Below are 27,955 nucleotides of genomic sequence, written 5' to 3'. Positions count from 1 at the left end.
AAATCTGTTTCTGTAAATCACCTGTGTGTGCATATGAAATTTTACAAACAAAAAAAAAACAATGTGGTTTGCTCATATGGTCTACCCCTGAACATAATATACACTGTATAAAAATCTATATTTTGATTTATTTGTTTTATTTCTACATATTAACCCTACTATCCTAGGTCATAAGAGGGTTCACACGTCTGCAAACATTTAAATCCGGCCACAGTTTGTACATGTACGTGCCAGTTCCGAGTCGGGAGCCTTTAATTCAGTGATGGTATTTTGTTGCTGTTTATCATAGGTGTGTTTCGATAATTGTTTTCTACATAACTCATGTCGTTAGTTTTCCCGTTTGAATTGTTTTCCATGTGTCATTGTAGGGCCTTTTATAGCTTGCTATGTGTTATGATTGTAGCTCATAGTTGAAGATTGTACGTTGACCTATTTTTCCTAACATTCTATGTGCATTGGTCTCTGGTGGAGAGATGTCTCACCGGTACATGTAACCATACCACATCTTGTTATATTTAAATCTATAAAAAATTTATGACAAAATCTGAATGACTGTTTACACAACAGAAGTGGTATGTTTTTGTTAGTTGCGGTCCGAGTAATCATAAGGCAATGTTGTTTACAGTTTCAATGTACGAATCAAATTAAATAGTCTCAAATGTGATTTTTTTTTAAAGACATAACTATTGATTATTTGTTTTCACAAGTTTTCATATGTATGATGTTCTATATAAGGAATTGTTTGATCGTTTTCTATTTTACCGAGGTGATCAGCTACGTCATACGTGTCATCAACTGAATGGTCGTACACATCGTCAGAGGTGGTACTCTTATGTCTGTTGAGATGCGCATGATCATAAATGTCATCCACGGTTTCAATATACGGATCATCATCTTTGACTTCATCACATATTGGCGATGCTAGTTCATAATTATTTGCAGTAGCTGTGGTTTGATTGCTTCTATCGTATCCAGTTTCTACCGGATCAAGGGTAAAGTAAACAGCTGATGACACATGTGGTATATCGCTGTTGTTGATTTGTTCCTTGACTGTCCGGAATGATCCGGTTTCAAGCTGATCTATCGTGAAATAACTAGACGATGGTACTTTATTTACTCCGCCATTTTTTATTTCTGAGAATGCAATATTTTGATAGCCACAATATGTGTACGATTCAGATTTCACCATTCCATGTGTTGTATTATCTTTCTTTTGTTCAACTGTGGTGTGACAAGTACAATATCTATAAAAAAAAAAAAAAAAAAAAAAAAATCAAATAGCAGCTTTTATCATTCTTCAATATTCATCAATAAAATTAGCCTTATCCTACCAACGCCAAACACCAAAAGGCACGTTTTCGTTGATTCGACGATGGTCAAGCCTCTGCCACACGATGGTACATAATAAAGCTTGAATGTAAAAAAGAAGATGTGATATGATTGTCAATTAGACAACTTTCCACAAGAGACCAAATGACACAGAAATTAACAACTAGATGTCACCGTACGGCCTTCAACAACGAGCAAAGTCAATACCGCATAGTCAGCTATGAAAGACTTTAAAATGACAATGTTAAAAAATCAAACGATAATACTAACAGCCTAATTTATATACAAACAATGAACGAAAAACAAATATGTAACACATAAATAAACGACAACCACTAAATTACAGGTTCCTGACAAGGGCCAAGCTCATACATACAGAACGTGGCGGGTTAAACATGTTGGCGGGATCCAAACCCTCGTCCTAACCTGTGCTGTAACAGTACAATATAAGAACGAACTATAGAAATCAGTTGAAAAAGTCTTAACTCATCAGATTGAAACAAATAAATACTACACAAAGTGGACTTAGCCGGGCAATTGTATATCCCAACAACAATAAGACACTAAGTACAGATGTGAAAGTACTCGCATTTACTGACAGCTAGTTCAAAGCCATTAACAACTAATAGAAAATGTCATGCATCTAAGACTAGTAAGTTATCAATCAGAACCCATCCAACATCCAATGGAGTCTGCTTTCGCCGTCAAATGCATTAAATGTTGACATACCATGCCCTTTTATAGCTTAAGGGTAGTTATATCACGGGAACATCTCTTCGTTGTTACAAATAGATAGACCAGGATAAAACTACATGTTGAGCATCTAAGTCATGACGTCTGTTAACGCATTATTCAATAAATTGATAATGGAGGGGGAGGGGCATACATTTGGAAATACGAGATGTATTTTGATTCAGTGCAACCACTTATCAGGATATGCTTACCCTTCCGAAGCATGTGAGAATTTCCCCAAGTTTTCTTCGGCTGGATTCGTGTTGCTCACTCTTTAGTTTTTTATGTTGTGCTTTGTGTACTGTTGTTTATAGAAATTAGAATACATGTATGTGGCATGAGTGCAAATGAGACAAGTGAACTCTCCATCTAAGTCACAGTGTATAAAACGTTAACAATTATAGCCTTCAACACAGAGCCTTGGCTCTCACCGAACAACAAGCTATAAAGGACCCCAAAATTACTAGACTGAGTGTAAACAATTACAACAAGTTTGTCTGATTGTCTGTTTTATTTTTTAACTAGGTAATCATTTCATGTTTGATAAATTGATTTGAATGTAGCTTTGGTATTATTCGCCTCTGTATTATAACACACTTTCAAGCCTAAAAATTTACGTTGTGTTCAAAAACAATTATATCATAATTACCTTTTTGCTAAGAAAACAAACAGTGTAAATGAAACTATCCCTACTGCTCCACCAATTACACAGATTAGTAATATAACTGTTAAACATAAATGGTATCATTCTATTATTGACAATTGCAAATCGGCATTTTATGATTTTATCTAGATATATTTATAGTATTTGTTCAAGTGTCGACGTATTCTTATCCGTAGACAGAAAGTAAAACATATAAAAACAAGGGGAATACGTTATGTTGTGCACGGGATGTAAACAGATGCAGTCATATTACAACTGTCTCTTCTCAGCTATAGTAACCATTGGGTTTTTACATTTATGTACCTATGCAACATAACATAATTTTTTTTCAAGTGATTGAAGAAGTATCAGCCATTGTTTTCATTTTTTCATCTTATTTGTTGTTCTGATCAAAGTTGAAATGTTTATCTGGGAATGTAAAGCAAAAGACATTCGATTTCTCTTAATATATACACTTGTTTTCGGATCATATGTAAAAGAATTGAGACAGTTGATAGTTTAATATATTGTATATCTATTATCGGAGACACGGATGCAGTTGGGATAATTTTAGCACCAAATTGTTTGACAAGTTGATTGACATATATAATTGTTATGCTTTCAATGATTAAAAGTTTCTGGTTAAGGTAGATGGGGTGTCTAAATTATAATCCATAGAATTTCTTAATAATTTGCCAAAATGTAGTTTATATCCTGCTTGTTTAAGAACATTAATAAAAAGAATGGGTCACCGGACTTATTTTCACACTACAGGTTGTGCAAAATTGTCAGATTTTGTATAGATTATGCATGGAAAACCCAATTTTCGGTCATAAACGAAAACTACACCATAGAATTTTGAGATAAAATATAAGAAGATAGCTCCAATAATATTCTTTCAGATAAGAAGAAGAAAAAATAGGGTCACCGGACTCGTTTTCTTGCTACATAATAAAATGGGTAAATTCCTAACACATTCTATTGTAAAAGTAACACTTAGTCTATCTGAATTATCTGCCCTTGCATTTGAGTTGTCTCCCCTTATTTGGCAAAGTTTGAAAAAAATGAATCAAACAAAAGTATTTGTTTTTTGGTAAAATACAACCCTAAATATGATAAAACATGGCATTTTCTATATCATAATGAAAAATCTTACACATGAATTACCTACTAATCTCAAAATTTGCACATTTTATCAAAAATCTAGACCTTGTTTTCTGGGATTTCAAAATCCAAAATGGAGGAAGACACCCTATCTACCTTAATCCATTTTGAAAAGTGTTTTTATTATTGAGATATATGGCAAAAGAGGAAGCATATATTGATAGTATTTTTTTTTTCGATCCACGTGCATGCTTTTAATGTCTAGTCTACTTTTTCAAATAATCCAGCTATTTGTGTTTGGTCTTCATTAGTTTTGTTCAATATTTTATGACTTCATGCATGACTGATTTGAATTTATGAAATTGATGAAAAACTAAATGTTTCAGAGAGAAAAAAGTTGGTATGACCTTGTACTTACTATTGTTGTCAAGGCCAGCTGTTTCGTCAGCCAAGGCTGAAATTGTCGTGTTCCCTGCAAGACATGGGTAACGCATTGATTACATGTGTGTTCATGTTATAGTAGACGTATATGATGCTTACAAAATGTATGGCATGCATAAGTCATTAAAAATGGTATGCTCATGTTAAACTGTTTTACCTCAAATTCAAACGTTATAACAATCTTATTTCGAAGATGTGAACGTCTTTTGATCATACTTATTAATATAGAATATTTATAAACGGCGGTTAGAAAAAAGGTTACAGATAGTGAAAAACAAATTTCATTTAGTTATTGGTAATTAATGTTCATTACACAAGTACATTTACCTCTTTTACGGGTTGTTGCAACATACTCATTTGTCAAATAAAAGTTAGAATACGAATAATGTTTTCACAATAATCGCAATAGGTATATCGTTAAATACAGCAAATTGTACTTTTACATTATGTACAAAGAGTGTAGAACACTTCTTTATTGAACTGCAATGCTTACATGTTGCATACACACAATTAACTTGTAGATAACATGTAAAATCAATTTGTGAGAAACGAAAGAAATATAATCAAATGTAACATTATATAATGCTGAGTTCACACGTAATTCGAATTCGATTCGCATTAACTAATTCGAATTAGTTTAATTCCCATTAACTAATTCGAATTAGTTTAATTCGCATTCGAAACGTTTAACGTCCTAACGTCAATTCTAATTCGAATTGGAATAATTATATGCATCAAATTCGCTTTACTGTCCTAACGACGTTAAGTTTTAATTCGGATTAACAAAAACGTATTTCTAATGCGAATTAGTTAATTCGAATTAGCCAATTCGAATCAATTCGAATTAAAAAAAGAAGTGTGTGCGAACGCGATTAGCGAATTTGATTCGCATTCGATTCGAATTCAATTCGAACTAAAGGTACGTGTGTAACCTTATGAAAATGGCGTACAAATCATTTGTAACTGTTTATAAGTATTTGACATTTTAAGTAGATAAAAAAAGCAATATGGTGGCAGCTCCCTTTTTAACCCCTAGTTTATCTCATAGAGACGTCAACACGTCAAACATTTACTTCCAAAATAGGTAGAGACAGAAGCTTCTACGTCAAATATCATTCTACAGTTTCTTGAAGGTAAAACGTATCGGTCAACAACATGTCCCAATTTATATCAATGAACAAGTCTCTATCGTAGATAACAAAAATAACTGTTATGTTTTGATAAAATTAAATGTTTACTGACTAAAACTATATGACAATGACAAGTAAGATTGGAGGCAATACATGTACCCATAGGCAGTACAAATAAAAGATCACAAACTTCAAGATATCCCCAAACGATATCGATACAATAATTATTGAATAATGATAATCTATATTTTTACATACAATGGTATATCCTGCAAAGATAAAGTATATCTCTTACACTTTTGCCGAGTCCGACTGCAATCAAAACTTGAGAAAAAAGGCTTGTCAGTAGCATAGTCCTGTAATGAACGATCACTACTGACAGACTATATAGACGCCCACTACATTGTACATTTGATAATATTAAAAGAATTTAAACGTTACAACAGGTAAAATGTCATGACTTACGGTAGGTATGGCATTTACGCCAATGGGATCTTAATCAAAATACACTAAAAACCAATGAGACACCAAAAAGCGGTGAGATCTAACCTAAAGACTCTTAAACCAATGAGATTCCACCAAAAGACACTACAATCCAATGAGATCCCACCAAAAGACACTAAAAACAATGAGATTTGACTAAAAGACACAACAAACCAATGAGAACCAATCTAAAGACGATACAACCAAAAGACACTAAAACCAATGAGATTCCACCAAAAGACACTAAAAACCAATGAGATCCAACCAAAAGACACTACAAACCAATGAGATCCAACCTAAAGACGCTACAAACCAATAAGATACAACCAAAAGACACTCAAATCAATGAGATTTCACCAAAAGACACTAAAAACCAAATATATCCCACCAGAAGACACTCAAACCAATGTCTTTTGGTGAAAAGACATTACAAACCAATGAGATTCAACCTAGAAACCAAAAAAGCGATGAGATCTAACCTAAAGACACTTAAACCAATTAGATCCCACCAAAAGAAACTTAAAACCCATGAGATCCCACCAAAAGACACCACAGACCAATGAGATCCCCTCAAAAGACGCTACAAACCAATGAGATCCTGCCTTAAACACCAAAAACCAATGAGATCCCACCAAAAGACACCAATAACCATAGAGATCAAATCTAATTTATAAAAGAAACTATAAAGTGAGGGATCCCATCCAAAACACACTAAAAAGCTTCCCACTTTCTTCGAAGCGAAGAGATCCATTCTAAAAATTCAAATGAAATCCGGAAAAAAAGTTATAATTGGCATTTGAGTTTTAAGTACCACGACTCTAAAATAAAGATAACATTTAGGTCAATATGCATGATCGATTGTCATCAGCACGTGTTTTTAAACGAGACCATTTGTTTTTTATACCTAATACCACATATTATTCAGAATCTTACTTGCATACTTACAGTTTGAAGAAATGTTTAACGTAATACATTCACCAATATATGAGTTTCCTAAGAACATATACAGAAAACCAGACGAATATGTTAACACTATTGTATAAGATGCCATGAGAAACCTGCATGTATGTGTGTTATCTAAAATGACATGTGCATGCAGTTTCCTTTTATGATATCTATCAAATTAAATAAAACAACATAATTTTATTACCATTATTAAATACATTACTTTTAATCACATCATGACTGAGTAAACAAAGAACGCTCGTAATTTTATTGAACTTTCCATAAACAGTGTCGTAAAATTTTCTGTCGTTTGACCAATTATTTGGATAATTTAAAAACTTCCCTTTCAGTGTTGAATTAACGCAAAAGTTTAATAGATGAAGCTTAAACATTTTATTGAAAACAGGGTACACACAGTTTATTACATTAAAGTTTATTCAAATAAATCTAAAATTTGATTTGCGGTTCAATCGACAATGGTATAACGCTGGATGTCGTTAGCCTCGTTTCAAATGCATGTAGTGTGTAACAATGTATAATTACTTGCTTGCAAGTTAGAAAATGAAAAGGTGCAACAAAATAATGTCTAGAAAAAAAAAAAAAAAAAAAAAAACCATTAAAATAGAGACGGACGAAAAAACAAAAATTTCACAGACCGCAAACTACTACTCTCTGTCAGATACTTATCGCTGAGCAAGCCTTACATAATACCAATAGCATTGTACAATATGCCCGGAAATTGAAGCAGTTCATGTCCTAATAATTAAGCTGTAAAGGTGTTAAAATTTCGTCATAAAGAGATCGCGTAAAGCTCACTGTTCAATGATTATTTGTTCAATTTTGCAGGTTGTGTGATGGACCTGTAATCGTTCAGATGTTCATCCTTTGGTCCTCTATATATACAGTGGACTAGAAAAACCTACTTTTCATTTTTGTGACCTGAATAAAACTGAAACAGTAAACAATGTCGAATTTAAACTCAATTCATGTCTCACACCAACCAACAATAAAGGCTTTATAGACTTGCTTGATATACTCACTGTTTCAGTATTGTGTTATGGTGATAATTCATGAACTATGTAAGGAATGCTGGTTCTCTGGTTTTTTTTTACTTGTGCGGCAGTAATATACCATCGCATCAACTGTCGTAGCTAGCTCCTTGTAGTCGCGAAAAGAAATTATGACTTCATGTAGCTGTTTTACAAATAATGTGTCTTTTTTCCATGTTTAGGAAAGCAGGCATCTTGATAAAAATTCCGCTGTGCATGGTTTTTATCAAGTGTTATAGTTGCACGGCGTACGAGCTTTAGTTACTGTAACAGCTAAATTACGGTTTATGCGCCATTTATTTTGTTTAACCCACCAAATGTGGCGCCTGTACCAAGTCAGGATATCTTGACCGTGTGTTGTTTAATGACAATTGTCATTAGTGTACATTGTACGTGTGTATTTTTTTGTGGAGGAGATGTACATGTGTTATGGTAGTTGTAACTGTTATGGTTTGTTGTTGTGTCCGGTATTTTGGGCAATTCCTGTTATATAACTACTGTTACAGTATTACATTTTAATCGTAACAAAATGTCGGAGCCTCTGGCCTTTGGTAGTCTTGTATTATTTTAATTTTAGTTTCTTGTGTACAATTTGGAAATTAGTATGGCGTTCATTATCACTGAACTAGTATATATTTGTTTAGGGGCCAGCTGAAGGACGCCTCCGGGTGCGGGAATATCTCGCTACATTGAAGACCTGTTGGTGACCTTCTGTTGTTGTTTTTTTTTTCTATGGTCGGGTTGTTGTCTCTTTGGCACATTCCCCATTTCCATTCTCAATTTTAAAATGTACATACATGTGAAAAGTTTAATATTATGGAAGAATTGAAATAATTTCTGCTGTCATAGAGTTTTATAATAACTGACTCAGACTGTCCACTCTCATGTCTAAAGATAGATGTGATAGTGTTGACTGTTTCTCCACATTTAGACAGTAATCCAACAAACAAAAGACATATAAATACCAACATGCAATATTCAGCGATTATAATATACTGTGTTTATGCAAAATGGCAAACTAAACATCGCCTAGTGTCTTTAACGGTAACGGTGAAAAATGTATATGCCGAAGGCATAGTAAATATATAAGAAGGGGAACCAATATAGGGAAAACGGTAGTATTACATTTTCCCAGCATTAGGTTGGCCTTTTGTGCACCCAAGACAGGTGAAGGAAGTCAACTTAGGAGCGCTGTGATTGGATGTAAGGGTACAATATATTTTTTTTATTTATCTATGGATAACTGCAGGGTGTAAATTTACAATATAAATTTTAGAACCTATTGAAATATTTTCTAGAGAATTATTCGAAAAGGCTTCCAAAATTTCATAAATTTGGTGCAAAATGACGGTGGGCATGGATAACATAAACCAGCTCCGTTGGAAATTGGTCATGATACTATTTGGCTTCAATTTTTATAATACAGTAATAAAGTACTAACACCACACATAACTGTTTTATCCAGGTTTTTATTATAAAAACTGGTTAATTTAGAAAATGTTAGTATTGTCGCCTATGGCAGAATAAATAGTACCATTTTCCCTATAAACAATATAAGTGCGGAAAAACAAGCAAATACGAATAAGAAGTCTCATAAAAAAAATAGTTAAACCAGTTGTACGAAAAGGCAAGCATAAGTTGCTTCGATAGCTGTTTTTTTTTTATCTGTGGTGCAATCATGAAAAGTTGAAATGTATTAAATTTGAACTATACATTTATTTTCTTTTGAAATAAGTCATAATCATCTGATGTCCGTTTTTCTCTACATAATTCATAATTAGCGTGATCTGCTTTTCTTGGTCCGCCATATTGCTGAGGTGTTACATAGTACACATCTTCAGAATGGCTATACAGATTGTTTTCACTTTTTGCACATTTGTTATAACTTTCACCAGCAATATTGTAGGTGTCTGCATTACACGCACTATCACTGTTCGATACACAATTAGGGGCCTCTTTTTCACTGTCGGCTGGTTTTGCAAGTTCATACTGTTGTGGTTCATATGACGTAGTGTTCGAAATCGGTTTTGCAAGTTCGTAATTTGTCGCGTTTAAATCTTTGGTTTCACAAAAATCGTCACTTTTATATTTATTTTTAGTTGACACTTTTAAAATTTTTGACCGATCAGACCCATCATCGGTTGAAGACAAATCGATATAATCTCCGATTTTCATTTCTTTCTTACTAATCTGAGTTTGTTTTACATGAACGCGTGCATTATTCCCAAGGTCAGTAGGACGGTTATTATAGGGAGGTAACTTCGGAGGTTCCAACGAATCATACACTGTCATATAACTATGTGGTTGATCAAAACGAACTTGTGAGAATTCATCATACTGATGATTTCTCCCTTCGCTATAAATTCCGAGAGTGTCGTATTCGTCATTGTCGCCATTGGTTACGGTTGTCACTTGAGAATCAGTTGAGGTTACATTCCTATGTCCATTATTATTATAATGTTGATCGTATTTTCGTTTATTAAAACATGAAAATCTGTAAAAAAAATATATAAGAAATAAAACATGGATTTTCAAAACGAGTTATGAAGTCTCGTATCAAAATCATAGACTTAAAATGTATCAGCAGATGTTTTACATTGTCAACTACGGCTACGGTGCTATTTACAGTACATCAAGAAAACAAACCAATCCCCCATTGCAATGATTGTAAGCTAGGATTTACTTTTTTTACGTTGTTCTTACTTGTCAGAGTATCAGAAGGTCCTAACACAGAGTAGGTAACCTTTTGAAAATATTATATTCCGGAATCTAAAGTCGGTATCATAAAAAAGCATATATAGTCAGTACTCAGCTGTTTTTTGTTGTTGTTTTTTTTTGGTTATTAGTCAGAGTTAAGGGTACTGGTGGGACCAATTTCAATTAAGTTTTTGAATTATATTTAGTACTCAGCTATTCGCAAGAAGTTACAAAATTTCTCTCAGATTTTGTTTTTTTAACTACAGTAGTTCAAAACTAAGGTCAGAGTAAGAATTTTCGATTAGTGTAATATTCGCATGCTTACCTTCTCAGGATGACAACACATAATATCAATACCAATAACAGAAATATCAGCCCTCCAACCACGCCTCCAAGAATACCTATAACATGATAACAAAGTTTAATTTAGAACTTGAACTAATGAATTCCACTTTAGTGTACATTTTTAGATATTGATACATTTACATGTTTTGGGAGATTTTTTTATCAGCACTGGTGCATGCGCAGTGACACATATTACATTGCATATCTGAATACCTGACCCGTAAACCACGGTGAAATCCTGACTAAATTAAGCCATCCCCTCCCACTATCCATTAATTGAGTTTGTGGAACTTAAACCTGTCTCCTTATTTTTCATTGGTAAATTGAAACGTTGCTAAATTCTAAATCACTTTGGTGACAATAGTTGTCTCATTGGCAATCATACCATACTTTCGGAGTTTCCATTAATATACACTCTAGAGTGTCTACCATATTGTCTGCTATTTAGAACGAAATTCATAACAGTGTGGTCGACAGCAAAACGTTTATTAGTAATTGTACTGAAAAGTTTACCTTTAACTTGTTTGTCGTGGGCGATGATTTTATGCTCACTCAGTCTATCGGAGGCCTTCAAGTGGGGATTTAAATATTCATTTGTTACAAATTCTGATACATAAAATGAAACTTTCTTTTCACAAATCATTTAAGGAATTTATTTTAAATAATTGTTATACCATCACTTACAACAGTTTCACTTTTAAGAATATTAATGTCCAGAGCTGATATCAATAAATAATAATAATAAAAAAAAGTTTATTCATGGTAAAAAAAAAAACAAAAAAACTTTTAAGTTAATAGGGACCCGCGTTATTTCAGAAAATATCTTATTGATTAAGAGAACAAAAACTTCTACGTTGTGATCATTTAAGAGTGGCCTTGTATTTATTCAATGCTAACCATGTGGGCTTTGTTTTTTTTTATATACCATAAATCGATTCGTTCATTCAGATATTTGTCAGTTTGCCTTGGCTCTTCAAGTCCAACACACAACTTCTCACGAAATTGGTATTTTTCTTACAAAAATTACATCCATGTGATGTATTCTTTTCATGGAGAATGAATGTTGCTCCTTATTTTATTTGTTATCGTGTTTTTTTGTGTGTATCATTGACGTATAAGACAACCTGAATCTTCTTTATTCAAATTTAAAACATACGAGATGGCAATTATGACACAAAATAACTAAATTAAACTTACAGCAGAAGAAAGATAATGAACATCGCTTTTATAGTCTTCTAAATATAGAAGACGCGTGGTCTTTTTAAAAATGATGTAAATTTATAAAGGAAACAACAAACAAAATAGTTCGAATATTTATATTGGAAAAAGTAACGGTGTGTAAATCATAACAATTATTTTATTTCAATGAAAATCAAACTTGAATTTTTTAAGGTGCGAGCAAATTTTTAATTTTGGTCGCATTTTGAAAATCAATAAATCTTGTATTCTTGTTGGAAGCTGCACTATGTAGTTTATACCCGTTTTTTTCAATGCATGGGTAGGCATTATATTCGTGATTATTTTTGCCCGAGCGATATCGAAAAACTATTATAAAAAGTGTCCTAGTTCAGTGAAAATGTACGTCATACTTATTTCCTTTAACAAATAAATAAACAAACATTAATTAATTAACATACAACACTACCAAAGGCCAGAGACTCCTTACTTGTATGATTTTGTAAAAAAATGCATCTTTTTAAAACAGTCGAAAACAAAATTGTCTGTCCAATGGAAAAGTCGAAGCCCAAAAAAGATGAACAGTGCATTATAGAAACATAGAAGCTGGTTGCAAAAGTTGACGACAAGATCTATTTTATAACTTGAGTATGGCCTAATACTATTAACCTGAAATAAATATATTTATAGCAATTCCCTTGATACGAAAGATCTACATGTTACCTTGGGCTTTTTTTTTCTTTTTTTTTTTTTGCTCTTTGGTTGGGTTTTTGTCTCAATGACAATTCAATTTTCATTCTTATCATAGATATAACTGCATGTTAAAATAAGAATAATTATGAAGTGTGATAGACAATCAGAAACATTCTTTCCAGGGACCAACAGGCGTTATCAAGCTATAGGTCCCCGTATGGCCTTCGACTATTAGCAAATTACACACTTTATAGAATGAAAGCTCCAAGAGGTCTTGGGATGAAAAAAACAAACATAAAAGATGAGCGAGAAAAAAAAATAGGGATACTGCATGGAAATTGGAAAATGGTCCGCAACATTAATTTAGTCAACTCACTTAGTTGAAATTAAAGACCTGGCGAATTTTAGCCTTTTGCAATGGATGTGATGTATGTTTAAAAAAAAATCATGGTTTGTTTGGACATTTTTATAAATCAAGTCTTGTTTTTAAATTATTTGCAAGTAAGTTTTAAGTCATGAACAAATAACACTCACAGAAAGACGTCAAATCCATCAACAAAAGAAAAAAATTAATAGACGACCGACAACGCACAGAATATCATGTATGTGTTCCGGACCAAATGAGTATTTGGACCATACGCATATATCATGACCATAAGGGTATACTAATATGGTCCAACCATACACGTATGGTCCAAATACTCATAAGGTCCGGAACATATTTTATTTGCGATCACAAATGCACGAAGACGTCCATTTCTATGTAAATTGGGTCGATTTTTTTTATATAGATAAGATGAATGCGTTTCTGTTGCCAAGTGTTTTTCACAAGTATAGTAGCAGTATAGCAGAACGGTTTAAGTTTCCTATATACACCAAATGATACATTTTGCCAATACAATAACGTAAATGCATGCAAATTTCACAAGGTTTAATCCAAATAGCTTTCTTACTATCCAATAACTTTCAAGTACGAAAAAGACAGGGCAGAAGTATATTTTGTCTTTATGTTTCGTATTTGCACAACTTTTGAAAGTGGATTATGCATTCGTTCTAAAATAAAATTAGACCAGATAAAAGTTAAAAGATTACATAACTCGACAATCGAAATTGTTAAATCCGAAAAAGATAATCAATCAATACATGCATTTAGTAAGTCATTCTTTTTTCTGAAAGAACATGGCTTTGCGATATCTTCTTATGAAAATTGATTGTCGAAAAATAACAAAAACACAAGTAAAGGACGTTTATTTAATCAATATAAATCAAAACACAAATTCCTGATTAGTATTTCGAATTATTTTATATAGGCGTTGAGAACCTTTGGTGACCCCACGGTTTAAATGTTTATATTAAGGACGTCGTGAGCAATGGGCGTTATAGACGATCGTTCACCTAATCTGTCCCAGTCAATGGGATATTAAAGTGCGCCAATCAATGTCCATAGCCACACTGTTATGAATTCGATACTAGTTGTTGATTGCTTTTCAGTGAAACCGTTGTTTTTTTAATAAACTTCCTATTAATTGGATGGTTATTTCTAGATCATTATATAAAACTTACTAGTGACGATTGGTTGATTGGCAGTACATGTCAATACGTTTCACCTTATATATATTATAAGCTATCGAAAATTCCCCTATTATTCTATATCAAACCGATGTCAAAAACTAACTTAGTTGAGGTCTGATTTTGATGATATTTTTAATGTTAAACTATTAATGTAGATTTTTTTTTTAAATGTGGTTTTTATGAAATAATGGGACAATTTTTCAAAGGTGAAAAACTTGTGACTGTTGTCTCAAGACTGTACATGTACTGTAACAGAACATAATAAATTAACCATTTAATTTACATACCAGCTGTTAGAATTTTATCCACTTGAGAAGTTCTGTTTCCATGGGTACTATTGGTTGGGTATGTAGGTGTTGCTGAAAATGGGAACATTTATTTTTATTTATTGTAGTTTCAACATGTTGATTGACGTACAATTTGCATAATTATATGAGATTCTGGAAATGGATCCTTCATTTCCTTATTCTTAAACTTTAAACCATTTTTTCGCTATTCTTAAAAAGTTTACTTATTGTTACGGTAACCAAATATGTTCTCCATTTTTTATGTTTTGGTGTTATTATTCTTCATTCTTCAATTTGTATCCCTTATTTCCACACGCTTTACCCTAAGTGTCTATTATGTAAATCCTATCCAGTATACCTATTGGGTATGGAAAATAAAAAGGGTAACTTTGGTACAAAAATAATGATTCCGGTTAATCTTAAGCCTTTTTTTTCAGAAACGAGGAATATTTTGAATACACGTATAACATGTATCACCTTTTTATATGCCACTTTTCAAACATTTTTTTGAAAGTTAAAGTCTTGCAATGAAGTCCCCAATTTGTAATGCGAAACCAGAGACAAGTAAATTTTTCCAAAAATGAAAAATGACCGACAAAGTCACATGTATATTATATATATCATCGAAAGTTTTATCTTTGTTTAGATAACAATTGACACTACAATAACTATTTTTTGCCAGGAAAGGGCTACTTTTTCATCTTTTCTAAATTCATGTGGGTGAATTGCTGGTCTGACACCACTGTCCTATATTTAGCTCCGTGATGTAATTACCAAAAAAATAAAACAAACAATGCACTTTTTCCGATAAACAAGGACTTTTTAAAAGGTTATCTTTACTGATAATTTTTAAAAACAATTATGTTGAAATGAATTTATGCGTGTTGTATAACAGAATGCACTTAACGTTATAGATCTTTAAAGATTTGTAAGTGCATACCGACTACACAAGAGGGTCTGGAAAGGGGATGTCCTTCAATTCTGTATTCTGTATTTTTGTTTTTGCCATTTTCTCTACATATTTTAGACCCTCTGTCATTAGTTTCTATTCTTTTGTTTTTTACCCCCCCCCCCCCCCCCCCTTTCTGTAGTTTTTGAACCTAGTATGTATTTTACTTGTAGATTCGTCTATTATTCGGAGCACCCTTCGAGAGCTGGGAGGGTACAGTTGAATCCATGTACATTCCCTTTCGGGATTAATGAAGACGTCTCACTAAGTTTAGGTATTTACAACAATATGTAAAAGGCCAATCCCCACCCCCGAGTGCTAGGACATCGATAAGTATGTTATATGGGGGAGGAAGTCTATTTCCGAAAGCCACATCCAGACCCTCATACATGTATCAACAATAAATAGTGACCACTTGACACAAGTACACGCAATAAGGTTGTAAATAAAACAAAAGGAAATAGACACGGGTCATAAATATGTCAAGTATGATATCGCCTCATACATGTAATCGACCGTTCTGAATATTTCTTAAGTTTATAGGATATATTGTTGACATGCTTACTTATAAAAGTTCATATTACTTAAATGCAATTATAATATAGTGGACACTTCCTGTTTATATGTTCATATCATTCAACTTATTGTTTATTATAATTTCTTCTAATTTAGAATGCGCCACAGAACACTTGCTACACAGTAAACAAAATAACCAATATACTCATTTCGCATTGTTTTTAAGCATATTTGAATGTCACAGTTCTGAATTTGTTTTTCACTGTTTCGAATAAAAATGAAAGAATATATTGGGTAAAAAAAAGTATGGTCTAAACGGACTTCTCAAATCAAATACTAAACAGGGTGTCCGTTCTGCAGGATGCATAAATACATAGTCCCGTTTGGTCGGAATCTTCCGTTATATCCGATGCCTCACATAGCACCATGATCGTCCTTACAGGTACTCTGATGGAACCATTAAAGAGAAAGGCAAAATGTTTACCCCCTTCAAAAAAATTAACAAACAAAAAGAAAAAAAAAAACACATTCTGTGTTATTTTCAAATCAAATTGAGTTCGTCATGACTAACAGCAATATTTGCCACCTTAAGTTTAAACAACAACGAATAGATTAAGCAATTAAACAAAGCATTATACTTAAAAAAATATAAATTGGTGAGATATAACGTCATCGACTCTAACAGTTGTGGTCGCAATAATTATGTTCTTGACTAATAAAGAAATCGACATACCATATTTGACTTTATCTGTAGTTTCTCTGGTTGCTCTGGTACTCGTTTGTATCCTACCTAAGTAATCAATTAAAAATACATAAAAACATGTGCAGTATTATACCTCAATTTCATATCGACTAACTGACACTGATAGAATTAAAAAAAAATGAATCTAATTGAAAAAAAACCATCATGATTATTATAGTAGATGAAAAAAATATCTTCAAATTCGTTTTTCTATCATCAATTGATATCTAAAGCAAACACACTTCTGTATGGTGTCGTTGGATATTCTTTAAAAATAAAGTACTATTACTAAATCTCTTTTATTTTGCCGGTACATTTTAATTGCTACGTCTTTAATACAACCCTATTGTCATTACAAGCTATTGACTAGTCTTAAATCACAAAACCAAAGATGGAATGTCAAATGATTTTTTTCTCCTTTTTCTCCACTTTGGTTTATAGCTCTTCGTCCTTTTTATAAGCTATCATGGTTTTCAAGAATTTTGGCATCGAGCATCACTGATGAGAAATTGATTGTCGAAATGCGCATCTGGTGCTGAAAAATTGGTATCGCATATGTTATTAATATGACCGTAGAATATTTACCTTGTGTGGTTTTTGAAAAATATCCTGGAAACCGTGTAGATCTTTTACTTGTATTTCTTGTGCTCGTTATCTTGACAGTTGTAGTAGAGAAGTCGTCATCTATGTCTAAAGATAATAAAAATATTACTGGGGGATCCTCCCTCCGCCTGAATCCCGATTCCCTCCGCCTGCGTCCCGGTTCCCCCACTCCGGAATGGTCCGGACCACTCCGGAATATTCCGGACCCAGGTGAATCCCGATTCCCTCACTCCGGATTTGTCCGGACCACTCCGGAATATTCCGGACTTGGGCCTGAATCCCGATTCCCTCACTCCGGAATAGTCCGGAATATTCCGGAGTCACCTCGGCTCCGGACTCCGACCACTCCGGAATATTCCGGACTCATTCACCATGCCCAATTTTGAAATTGCCGTCCAGTCCGGAATATTCCGGAGCACATTTTTATGGCCTTTTTGTGTTTCAGGAGAACGTTTAAATCAAAATCAAGGAAACATTCGTAAAAATAACAGATTGAAATCCCTTTTCGGTGCTTGAAATTAAAATTCAGTCTAATAATGAGTTCGTGCAGTGACAAATGTGTGTAGTATTTTCATGATGAGAGTTATACATTAAATAGGATTCCAATAGCTTGTTCCTGTGATGATATATATAAAAAGTGACAAGAATAAGAAAGAAATATTCAAGTTAAAATTTGTTTAACAATTAAAAAAGAGAGATATATGAACATTTGGTATTCAAATAAAATATATCTTTCTTGTATTTGTATACTTCAAATGCCCTTTAATGGCACTTTCTTCACTTCTTTCACATTCAATATAAATTTATTGTGGAATATAGAGGTCGTGATGACTATAGAAAATAAACTTTGAACATCAGGTTGGTCAAAGATTAAAATTTACTTTTTGTGGTTGTTGTTCCTTTTGTTTCTGGTAAAAAAATGATATCTGATTTTTTTTAACTTTAAATCGCAAAATAATTCTGGGATCTGTTTTACTTCTGAAATGTCTCTCTTTCAAATAATGGTGTCGTATATGTCCACTATGAAAAGTTAAACAAAACATAAATCTGACTCGTTGTTGAGGGCCTTACGACAACATACAGAGGATAACATTTAGTCATTGACAATCTTACAACATCTTACATAATATATAACAAAGTTTAAACTATTGTCATGAAGAAATAATTACATTAGATGTATGTTTCATTATAATACATTATTCTATTTGGCTACATTGCAATCTCGCGTTATTCCTTAGTCAACTTCATAACACAATAACATTTATCATTCATGATGACACGAGGTTCCACAAGAAAGTGCACATGTAAGTTAAATAAAAACTTGATGAAAACCGTGTTTTCATGATCCTAACTGAAAGAAATGTAATAATAAGTATTGAATGCTTCTTTTTGTAACTTCATAGGGTTGTAAAAGCGTTGACCGTGTGCACATTTTTAGACTTGTTTAGAAATTTACAATTTTCGCACAAAATGTACTTCGGACTACGCTTTTACATCCCAATGAAGTTACAAAAAGAAGCAGTCAATTCTTAAATAATGGTTTTTAAAAGCCGATTAGAAAAACAAATTTGACAAAAGCAACCGACCAAGGTTTCACATAAGCACTACATGTGTCTCTGGAGTCTCTGCATTATGATTTCACATTGATGTTGATTACAGAAACTTAATGATTATCATTATATAAACAAATGTAAATAATTTTTTTTCATTATTTTGTTTGAAATCTGTGATAAAAGAAATACGTTTTATGATTGTTAAGTGACTTATAGACCCAATGGGTCGGGTGTATTTTATTGTGTATGTAAAATTCTATCAGATAACCTTTGGAGCAGTTATCAGTCTTTGAAGCATGCTCACTAAGGTTCTTTTGGTGATATCATTTTCCTATTGGTCAAAACTTTTTTTTTTGCTTTGACCAACTTTGGAGGAGTTATTTTCAAAGAATTGATAAAAAAAAAGAAAACAACACATAAGTTTACTTTCTAGCTCATCTAGAGCAAAGCATCATGTCAGGCATTGTCATTACTAAAAAACAATAAATTTCTTCTAATCTGAGAAACAATTCGACATTTTAGCAAAATGTTTTACTAATGATACTGATGATCCACCAGAATGTTATATAATAGAACCATACAAATACATGTACATGTAATAAGCAAAAACATGTACATGTAAAAAATACGTGGTATGATTGCCAATGAGACAATTCCCCACAAGAGACCAAAATGACACAAACATTACTTCAGGTCACCGAATGGCTTTGACAATGATCGAAGCTCACATCGCATTGTCAGCTATAAAAGGCCCCGAAATGACAATGTAAAACAATTCAAACGAGAAAACGGCCTTATTAATATACAAAAAAAAAAAAAAAAATACATGAAAAAATATTTTTTTTATGTGTTGCTCTCCTAGCTCCAAAATGTATCCAAAATCAAAGATCTGGAACATATTCTATCGTAACCATTTGGTAATTAATGCAATTAGTGTCTCAGTTAACACAATTAATATTATAACACCATATAGGAAAAGCACAGAACTCCTTTTGTCATATTAAACACTGTCAAACATCCAAACATACTATCCACACTCATCTGTGTCCACACTTGTTGTGTATGTAATATATATTTTGAACTTTACTGAACTGATATATTACACATGTCACTATAATAAAAATTACTTACTTACTTACTGTAAACTGTTTTACCAATCTATATGAAGACATGGAAATGTATCAAAACAACCAATTATCTAATTGGTTACAATTTTACCTAAAAATTTGTGATTTCAACCTATATGTCTATGTAAGGAAAATTCGGAAACGCATGCTCATTCCGCCACAATGGCGATTATATATCACCTAACTTCATTCCATTTCATATTTATATATATTTCTTTTTGTTTGAAATTGGATTTTCGCCGTTGCTATTTATAAGAATTATGTATAGATTGGAACTAGTATAACAGTGGTTAATGTATCATACATATATATTTTTAGGCCTACGCATGAGACATAAGAAATCTGTACAAATTATTAATATAAAACATAGTTACGCAAGGGAAATGATATGTTATAAGAAGCTACTTATCCTATTTCTGTGTTTGTTTCGTTTGTAGCAAAATGATTTTAGAGTAAAGATTCCTATGAGCAAAATTTAAAGACGTTTGATGATCAGCTATTAAAAGGACAATAAGAAGTTCCCCTTTCCAAATTGTTTTTGTTCTTGTATTTTTTTTCCACACACAGACACATATAAAAAAGACGATGAGGTATGATTGCCAATGAGATAACTGTCCACAAGAGACCAAAATGACACAGAAATTAACAACTATAGGTCACCGTACGGCCTTCAGCAATGAGCAAAGCCCATACCGCATAGTCAGCTATAAACGGTTTTAAACTGAAGCAAATTATCTATTTTATTTATATTTTGATTAAAAACATTTTGGAATTACAAAACAATATTATGTCCATGGCAGTTGAGTAATTGGTTATTGTTTGCTTTTTGTATCATGGCATATAATTCAAAAACATCCTTTGTTCGACCTGTTAGTCAAATGCATTTGTCGAAATATACTTGTTCACTGTTCGGTCTTTTAAAAAATGTTGTTTGTGCTGTATTTAGACCCCTCTACCAAGAAATTTGTTTTGCATGCACATGTGTAAAAAAAAATCCAAAGCAATCATAGGTTTAACTTTCTTTAGACTTGTATATATATTATATCTGTACAACCTTCAAACCTATGAAACATCAATTATTGATAGAAAAAATACCGTTAGACTAAGTGCAATTTGAATAATTATGTAACATAAACGATACAAATGTGTTGCAAACAGAACCTTTTGCCGATTGCACTTCAATTTATTTATTATGACAGAATACGGTATTTTTTTCAGTTTTAATTCGCGCATAATTTTAAAATACTTATAGTAAATGTAGGTTAAGTGAGAAATAATATAATAAGAAATGCTATCTAGAATTCGAAACCATGCAGTAAATGCAATAGGCTGGTCCTCTATCTCTGATATACGGGTATCTCAGATATCCTTTAAAAGACAGGGAACAAGTCTTTCAATGTAGGTATTTTGATTGGTTTAATCAAAATGCTTTGGTTAAAGAAGTACTGTCATGTGTAGTTTTACAATTGAACTTCAACCGTGAGTGCGACAGTATTTCATCCAGCAAAAAGAAGATTAGTAATGGAATATCGTCAAAGAGAGAACAAAGATAGAATACGGTACGAATATTTTGGTTCTTCAAGTTCTTTTGGTTTTAACAGTTATAATTGATCAAATTAAATAATTATATTTTAATTTAAGATAATTTTCGTTAAGAAATTTAAAACAAATAATAGTTCGACTTCGGGACAGATTTAGGAATAGCATTGTATGAAGTATATAGAGTTCCCATTTTTAGGAAGGAGTCTCACCCTTGACTGAAACCCTTATTAACTGTTATTTTATGTTATAGAATAGAACGATTAAGTTTTCAACATTGTTAAATTGAAATTACATCTAAGAGTCCATGTGATTAATGAGACGATTCCTATGACTTTTCCGAAGATACATGTTTGATAAACGCACATGTTCTAAGTAAAAAAGTCATGTCCTCTAGTCCTAAAAGCGCTTTGAAAAAAGTCATAGGGGGCTATGTTCCTGCCTTATGTTTATTTTAGCTATCATCTACTTGAATTGATTCTACCCTATGGAGCCGTTTGTGACAGTTCTTATCTATAATAGATCACAATACCAAGAACAGATCAGAGAGCCCTATCTATTTTTTGGTAAACGGACCGAAAGTCACAGGACAAAAAGTCACAGGACATAAAGTCACCTAACAGTCACAGGACAAAAGTCACAAATAATCTGTTGACAATTGTTTGAATATATAAGAGAAATATCTTGAAATATTTACTTTTTAATACATATATTCATATTAAAGTTTAAGAAATGTGTCATTATACTTGAAAAATTAAGATTTATTTAAATTTTATAATGCAAAAGAAAGATTTCTTTGCACCATGAAGCCATTTAAGTGCCAACTGAAGCCACTTTGACATTTTGTTTTTTTAATAATTATTTGATCATCTTTGATATGTTTTTGATAAATTTTGTTTACAAGGTTGGTTTATTTACAATAGTTCAAGAAAAATACAAAAATATTTTTGTAGAAATAAGCGTTTTTTATTCAAAGAAAATATCAGAAAAAATGAATTGTGACTTTTTGTCCTGTGACTTTCTGTCTTACATTCTAGTTTTTTGGGTCCTCATTTAAATTATTAGTGAACTTTTTTTTAATTTTCGATTACGTTAAATATTTTATTCATTCTAATGATTTGATTAATTATGTTATGTTACAATAATTTCATTAACTTTTTAACAAAATAAGTTTTGATATGGTTGTTATTTATTACTGTATATTGCAAGTGACAAATATCCTCATTAATACTAAACCACATAGGTATTATTATGTAAGATTGTATAATGTCAGGTAAAGTCTGGTAACAACAAAAAAATACATGGACACTGTGTAATCCAATTTAACATTTACCTGTAATCTTTCGAAAGAAATTGTATTATGGTACGATCTTTTTACCTTTTTATGAGAGGTTTGGAGTATGAAAGCGGACACGTTTTTTCTTCTTCTCAAATACGTTCTTTGTCTCTAAATTTATTTTAAAACGCCCCTCATAGTAAGGGCCGCATAGAATGCCAGGTCTTTAAAGCTTACTATATGGTATTGGTTTTGTACATCGTTAAAGGCCATACTGTGACATATAATATATAAATCGGCTTTTGGTCGTATTTTTTTTGTCTTTTGCAAGTTTTAAATACGTAATGTATTTATATGCATGTTTCTTTTTCAGTTCAACATCCAATCCAAGAAAGGAAGTCTTTCTTTTTTATAAAATAGAGTCACCACTTAGTAACTTTTATGCCGCCCGATTCGAGGTGTCTGGAAAGTGGTACACTATAGTACAGAGCAATTCTACTTATACAAAAAAGCCGGTAAGTGTTTTAGTGGTAATCTTATAACATGAAAATGAGAAAGTATACCGATTAACACGTTTAAAAAATATACCCAACAAATAACAGGGGCGTATCCAGAACCTTGAAGTCGGTGTGTGTGTGTGTGGGGGGGAGGGGGGGGGGGGGTATTGCGATCCAAATTATATATTTAATAAACATTTATGTGAGTGTGCGTGGTAATGGTAATATTTTAGTCATTATAATGATTTAATTACGTTATATTACAATAATTTCATTAACTTTTTAAATGGCCTTGTTTCTTTGAAATTGGTCTACTTAATATTTTAAATTAAAGATGTCAGATCATCATTTCTATAGTTCTTTATCGTTATTTTTTTTTAACATTTCACTTTTTTCTTTAGTCAATTGATCTCTATTATAATTGTCCTAAGCATGTATGTAATATTTGCCACTTGACGTTGAGTAACCAACAATCACCTCTTTAATCTGTTATTATCAAATTATTACATGGCATTTTTCATATCGCATGTATTATCAGCCCTAGGTTCAATATCAGCCCAAGAGCCGCATGGCTCGAGGGCTGATATTGACCGAGGGCTGATAATACATGCGATATGAAAAATGACATGTTATGATCTTTTTATCATATGCTTCAACAGTAGAGAAAAATAACAGATTCATATATTGATCTTTCTACGTGGTTCCCGAAAAGAAGTTGAAAGAGTAAAAAGTTCACGGACGTCGGACCAAAAATTTGATACATTCAATATGAAATCTTTCTATCATATGCCTCAACAGAGAAAAAATCATTTAAATATTGACGAATTGACAAAAAATAATTCAACAATATGCATCATGAACATTGTTTGGAAAAGTCAACTTTTTTAAAGTAACTTTCTAAATTATGTTTCAGAAAAACTTAAAAACTGCATTTATTTAATATATATTTTTTTTAATTTAATTTAATCATTTTACACAATATACTTTCCACTATTCAAATAATTGTTTTGTACACTACTTTGTAATGTTTTTCACTGAAAACGTAGCATTGAGGTGTATTTTCCGGAATGCCATGTGATAACGTTACGGAAAGGCATGTGATAACAATCGAAGCATGTGATAAACTTTTCATATCAGCCCGCTAAGCACCAATTCGGAAAATATGGAAAATACTTTAATTTAATGCTATTATCATACGGTAAAAATCATATGTTATTTAGTCTAAGTATATGATAATTACATTTATCGGTACCATGCATTATTCTCTTTTCTTCAAACTACATCAGAGAAAAATAATATATGTCTCTAATATCATTCATATCCTCATAAATGATGACCCATGCCTAGCCTCATACATGTATGTACATGGTAATTGAAACAGGAAAAATATACTGTCATATATTACCGTATGCTTGGACTAATAGATAAATGTATTTATATATAAGTAGTTCCAGATTATGTTTTATAATATGCAATTGCGGTTTATTAATGATTATATATAAAACAATGACAATCAAATTCTTTTTTTGTGGAAAGAGGTTTGGGGCAGTATTTTTTAAAATAAATTGTTGGTTTCCTTTGAAAATAGGAATGAAAAGAAAATACGACATTCAATTAGAAAATCTTGTTTGAAAAGAAAGTTTGATGTTGAATAAAATCACAAAAAGACAGTTTTGAAGAAAAAAAGTCACAAAAATTGGTAATGTGAGAATTTTGTTATGGAGACATATATTCCATATATCGATACTAACATTCTTGGCACTAAACATTTACTGATATGAACATATTTTGTGAAAACACAGAATTTGATTAGGTATTTCTTTCATGGTTAGATGATTTCACCTGTTAATCGATCTCAATCTGGGATATTGTGTATCAAAAATAGAAATTAATTTTTTTTTTAAATCGTACTTTTTCCAATCAACAAGTACATGAATATTTATAGTTTTAAACATCAAATCTTTTAAAAAGAGACATTAGTTTACACACAGGTGTCAATATTTACACACTCAACAATAAATTGTCATAAATCACGCATGTTGAAGCTGGGATTAATTAACGGATAAAGTTAAGAAGTCAAATCAAGCTGCGATTTATTTCCGCTCTAGATTTATTAATAATTAATAATCTTTTATTCGTAAGCAATACAGCTTATAGAATTATAAATATTACAAATATTCAATTACATCAGTGAAATATATTTACATTTAAACAATTAGTCAAAAAATCATATAAGTAAGTATACCCATATAACAGAACAGCAGAGTATGGTAAAACTTAACACATATTAAGCATTCATAATGATAAAATTAATTACGTGCCTTTTTGGCCAGAAATAAAAGCTTCCCTAAATTGTTAAGTTCCTTTACATTATGAACAGATAGCAGTTGTATGAGTTTAAAATTCGAAGGTTTTCTCCAATAATATGGTTTGATAAATTTCTTTCGAAGTTCATTATACTTTTCACATACTAAAATAAAATGATATTCATCTTCAATTACAGTACTTGTTTATCACACATATTACAAAGTCTCAGATGTCTCTTAATATTATAAAATCGGTCAGTTTCTATATTCAAACAGTGAGCAGATATGCGATATTTACAAATAAATGGTTTATAAATATAATTTACAGCATGATCTAAATAAAATTGTAACAGACCCACCAAAGATTAAACATCTGAATGGGAGCGCGTTTCCTATGACATTATGCAGAGAAGCATTTTGGGAAAGGTAATAAATTACAAAAATATATTTTTATTTATCAAGAAGTAGAAAAATCTACATACAAAAAACGTTATATGGTTATGTCATAACACTGATGTTACGTTGCATTTCTTCTCGAACCATCGTCCTACTATCTCAGCAGTCAGCACAAACACAAAATAGCAAATACGCACTTAACAAAAGCAATTTGATAATAGCGACCTATGACAGATACTTGTTACAGTTTGAGAATACAGAAATATAATTTTTTTTATCTTGATGCCAATACAATCTGCAATTCATTGTCGTGTTAACAAGAACGAATTCACAGACCTTTGTTTCATATTGAAACAAAAAGTATCCATACTAAATATTGACTGATTTTCATATATCTGTAAAACTGAACATAATACTGGTACAATAGAAAAGGAGTTCCAAAACCGATAGTCACTGAAATTCTTCTGACGATCTTGCGTATCTTCTCAGAAAAAATGGTAGGTAAAATACTTATGTCACATATTAAAATGCATGTCGTAATGCTAAACCTTCATATCACATTTTATTTGTTTGTTTAAAATAGGTGTTTGAGAAAAAGGAATTGCATGCATTGATTCATTCTTATTTATTGAGTGTACATTTATATATTTCTAGTTCAGCAGTGACAAAACCCTTAAAAGGAATCTAAAGGCGACGTACCCAAAAATCCTGGCAGAATCCAGCCTATGGACCTGAAATTGGGGACTGGGTACGGACATACAGACCCTCATGCACATGATCCAAAGTTGTGGTGAGGACGGAACCGTCTTGGGAAAGCATGGTCCATGTTTAATTTAATTTCATTCGTTTGTCCTTTGATTAAATCACGTTAATGATACGTACTTTTCTTGGTTTTTTTTTCTTCAAATTTCCAATTGTTACGTCATAAAAAGGCCTTATATATAAAAATGATGGGGTAAGATTGCCAATGAGAAAACTCTTCACAAGACGCCAAAATTAAGAACAAAAGTTCACCTTACGGCTTTCAGCAATGATCAAAGCGTATACTGCATAATCAGCTATAAAAGGTCAAGAAATGACAAACGTTAAACAATTTAATCGAGAAAAGCTAACCAATGCGACCTAAGCTATACACAAAACAATAAACCAAAAAGCAAATATGTGACTTAGCAAGCTAGCAACAAACGACACTGAACAACAGGTTCCTAACTTAGTTCATATCAATACATACAGAATGTGACGGTGTTACACATGTTAGCGGGCGCCAAACTCTCCCCTTACCATGCTCATTATGTTGTGTCCACTAAAACTAGATGAAATCATATTTAATTACTTCCTTTTAACCTACAGTATGCTGCGATAATTTGATGTTCAATATGTCCCTACAAAGTTATCAATTATTAATGAAAATCTACGGAAGCGTATTAGCGCCACACATTTTTTAAAATTTTTCTTCCTATGTTTGCGTTATAACGCAAACATTTACGATATAACGCAAACCTTTGCGTTTAACGCAAACATTTGCGAAATAACGCAAACCTTTGTTTTATCTTATTTCTTATTTAAGATTCAAAGGAAACAGTAGCTATTAATGGAGGAGGCTGTATATATTAAAATTTATCACCTTTGTAGTCATTGCAAAGTAAAATGCTTGAATAATTAGATCATTGACCAATAATGAGCAGAATAATATAAAAAGATGTGGTATGAGTGCCAATAAGAAAACTCTCCATCTAAGTCACTATTCGTAAAAGTAAACCATCATAGGCCGAAGTATGGTCTTCAACACGGAGCATTGGCTCACACTGAACAACAAACTATAAAG

General features: G+C 32.0%; 2 protein-coding genes and 1 long non-coding RNA gene across 5 annotated transcripts in view; 1 reads left to right on the top strand and 2 right to left on the bottom strand.

Moving 5' to 3' along the window:
- Window positions 1-281: 281 nt before the first annotated feature.
- On the bottom strand, window positions 282-6,927 carry LOC143044841 (uncharacterized). Its single transcript, XR_012968791.1, has 4 exons — window positions 6,808-6,927; window positions 4,227-4,280; window positions 2,711-2,786; window positions 282-1,244 (listed from the first exon to the last, which is right to left on the bottom strand). It is a non-coding gene; the product is annotated as an uncharacterized LOC143044841 (long non-coding RNA).
- Window positions 6,928-9,305: 2,378 nt separating this feature from the next.
- The window catches only part of LOC143044839 (uncharacterized), a 56,698-nt gene continuing 38,048 nt past the window's right edge, over window positions 9,306-27,955 (bottom strand). For both annotated transcript variants that reach the window (XM_076217032.1, XM_076217033.1), the window contains exons 3-7: window positions 17,419-17,523; window positions 16,825-16,881; window positions 14,627-14,698; window positions 10,879-10,954; window positions 9,306-10,350 (exon numbers count right to left, since the gene is read on the bottom strand). In XM_076217032.1, the coding sequence (XP_076073147.1) occupies window positions 9,564-10,350; window positions 10,879-10,954; window positions 14,627-14,698; window positions 16,825-16,881; window positions 17,419-17,523 (1,097 nt within the window). In that variant the 3' untranslated portion in view covers window positions 9,306-9,563. The remainder of the gene's footprint in view (window positions 10,351-10,878; window positions 10,955-14,626; window positions 14,699-16,824; window positions 16,882-17,418; window positions 17,524-27,955) is intronic.
- On the top strand, window positions 21,509-27,007 carry LOC143044838 (uncharacterized). 2 transcript variants are annotated; one of them, XM_076217030.1, is made up of 4 exons: window positions 21,509-21,675; window positions 23,305-23,446; window positions 26,063-26,160; window positions 26,785-27,007. In XM_076217030.1, the coding sequence occupies exons 1-4, from the start codon at window positions 21,638-21,640 to the stop codon at window positions 26,816-26,818; spliced, it is 312 nt and encodes a 103-aa protein (XP_076073145.1). In that variant the 5' UTR covers window positions 21,509-21,637; the 3' UTR covers window positions 26,819-27,007. The 2 variants fall into 2 exon arrangements, 1 of the variants encoding a protein (XP_076073145.1); XR_012968790.1 differs by lacking the exon at window positions 26,063-26,160 and having other exon boundaries at window positions 21,533-21,675.

This window comes from Mytilus galloprovincialis, chromosome 9 (genome assembly GCF_965363235.1).
Source record: "Mytilus galloprovincialis chromosome 9, xbMytGall1.hap1.1, whole genome shotgun sequence".
In the NCBI taxonomy this organism is placed as follows: domain Eukaryota; kingdom Metazoa; phylum Mollusca; class Bivalvia; order Mytilida; family Mytilidae; genus Mytilus; species Mytilus galloprovincialis.
Note: the sequence above shows the minus strand (reverse complement) of the source record. Positions and strands in the feature narration are given on the sequence as shown.

What these genes read in the sequence shown, in the direction of transcription:
- LOC143044838 (XM_076217030.1), top strand. Translation starts at nt 21,638, where the DNA reads ATGGAATATCGTCAAAGAGAGAACAAAGATAGAATACG. An exon ending in GAGAACAAAGATAGAATACG is followed by an intron (nt 21,676 to 23,304) that starts GTACGAATATTT and finishes TTTCTTTTTCAG; the next exon opens with TTCAACATCCAATCCAAGAA. An exon ending in AGAGAAGCATTTTGGGAAAG is followed by an intron (nt 26,161 to 26,784) that starts GTAATAAATTAC and finishes ATATATTTCTAG; the next exon opens with TTCAGCAGTGACAAAACCCT.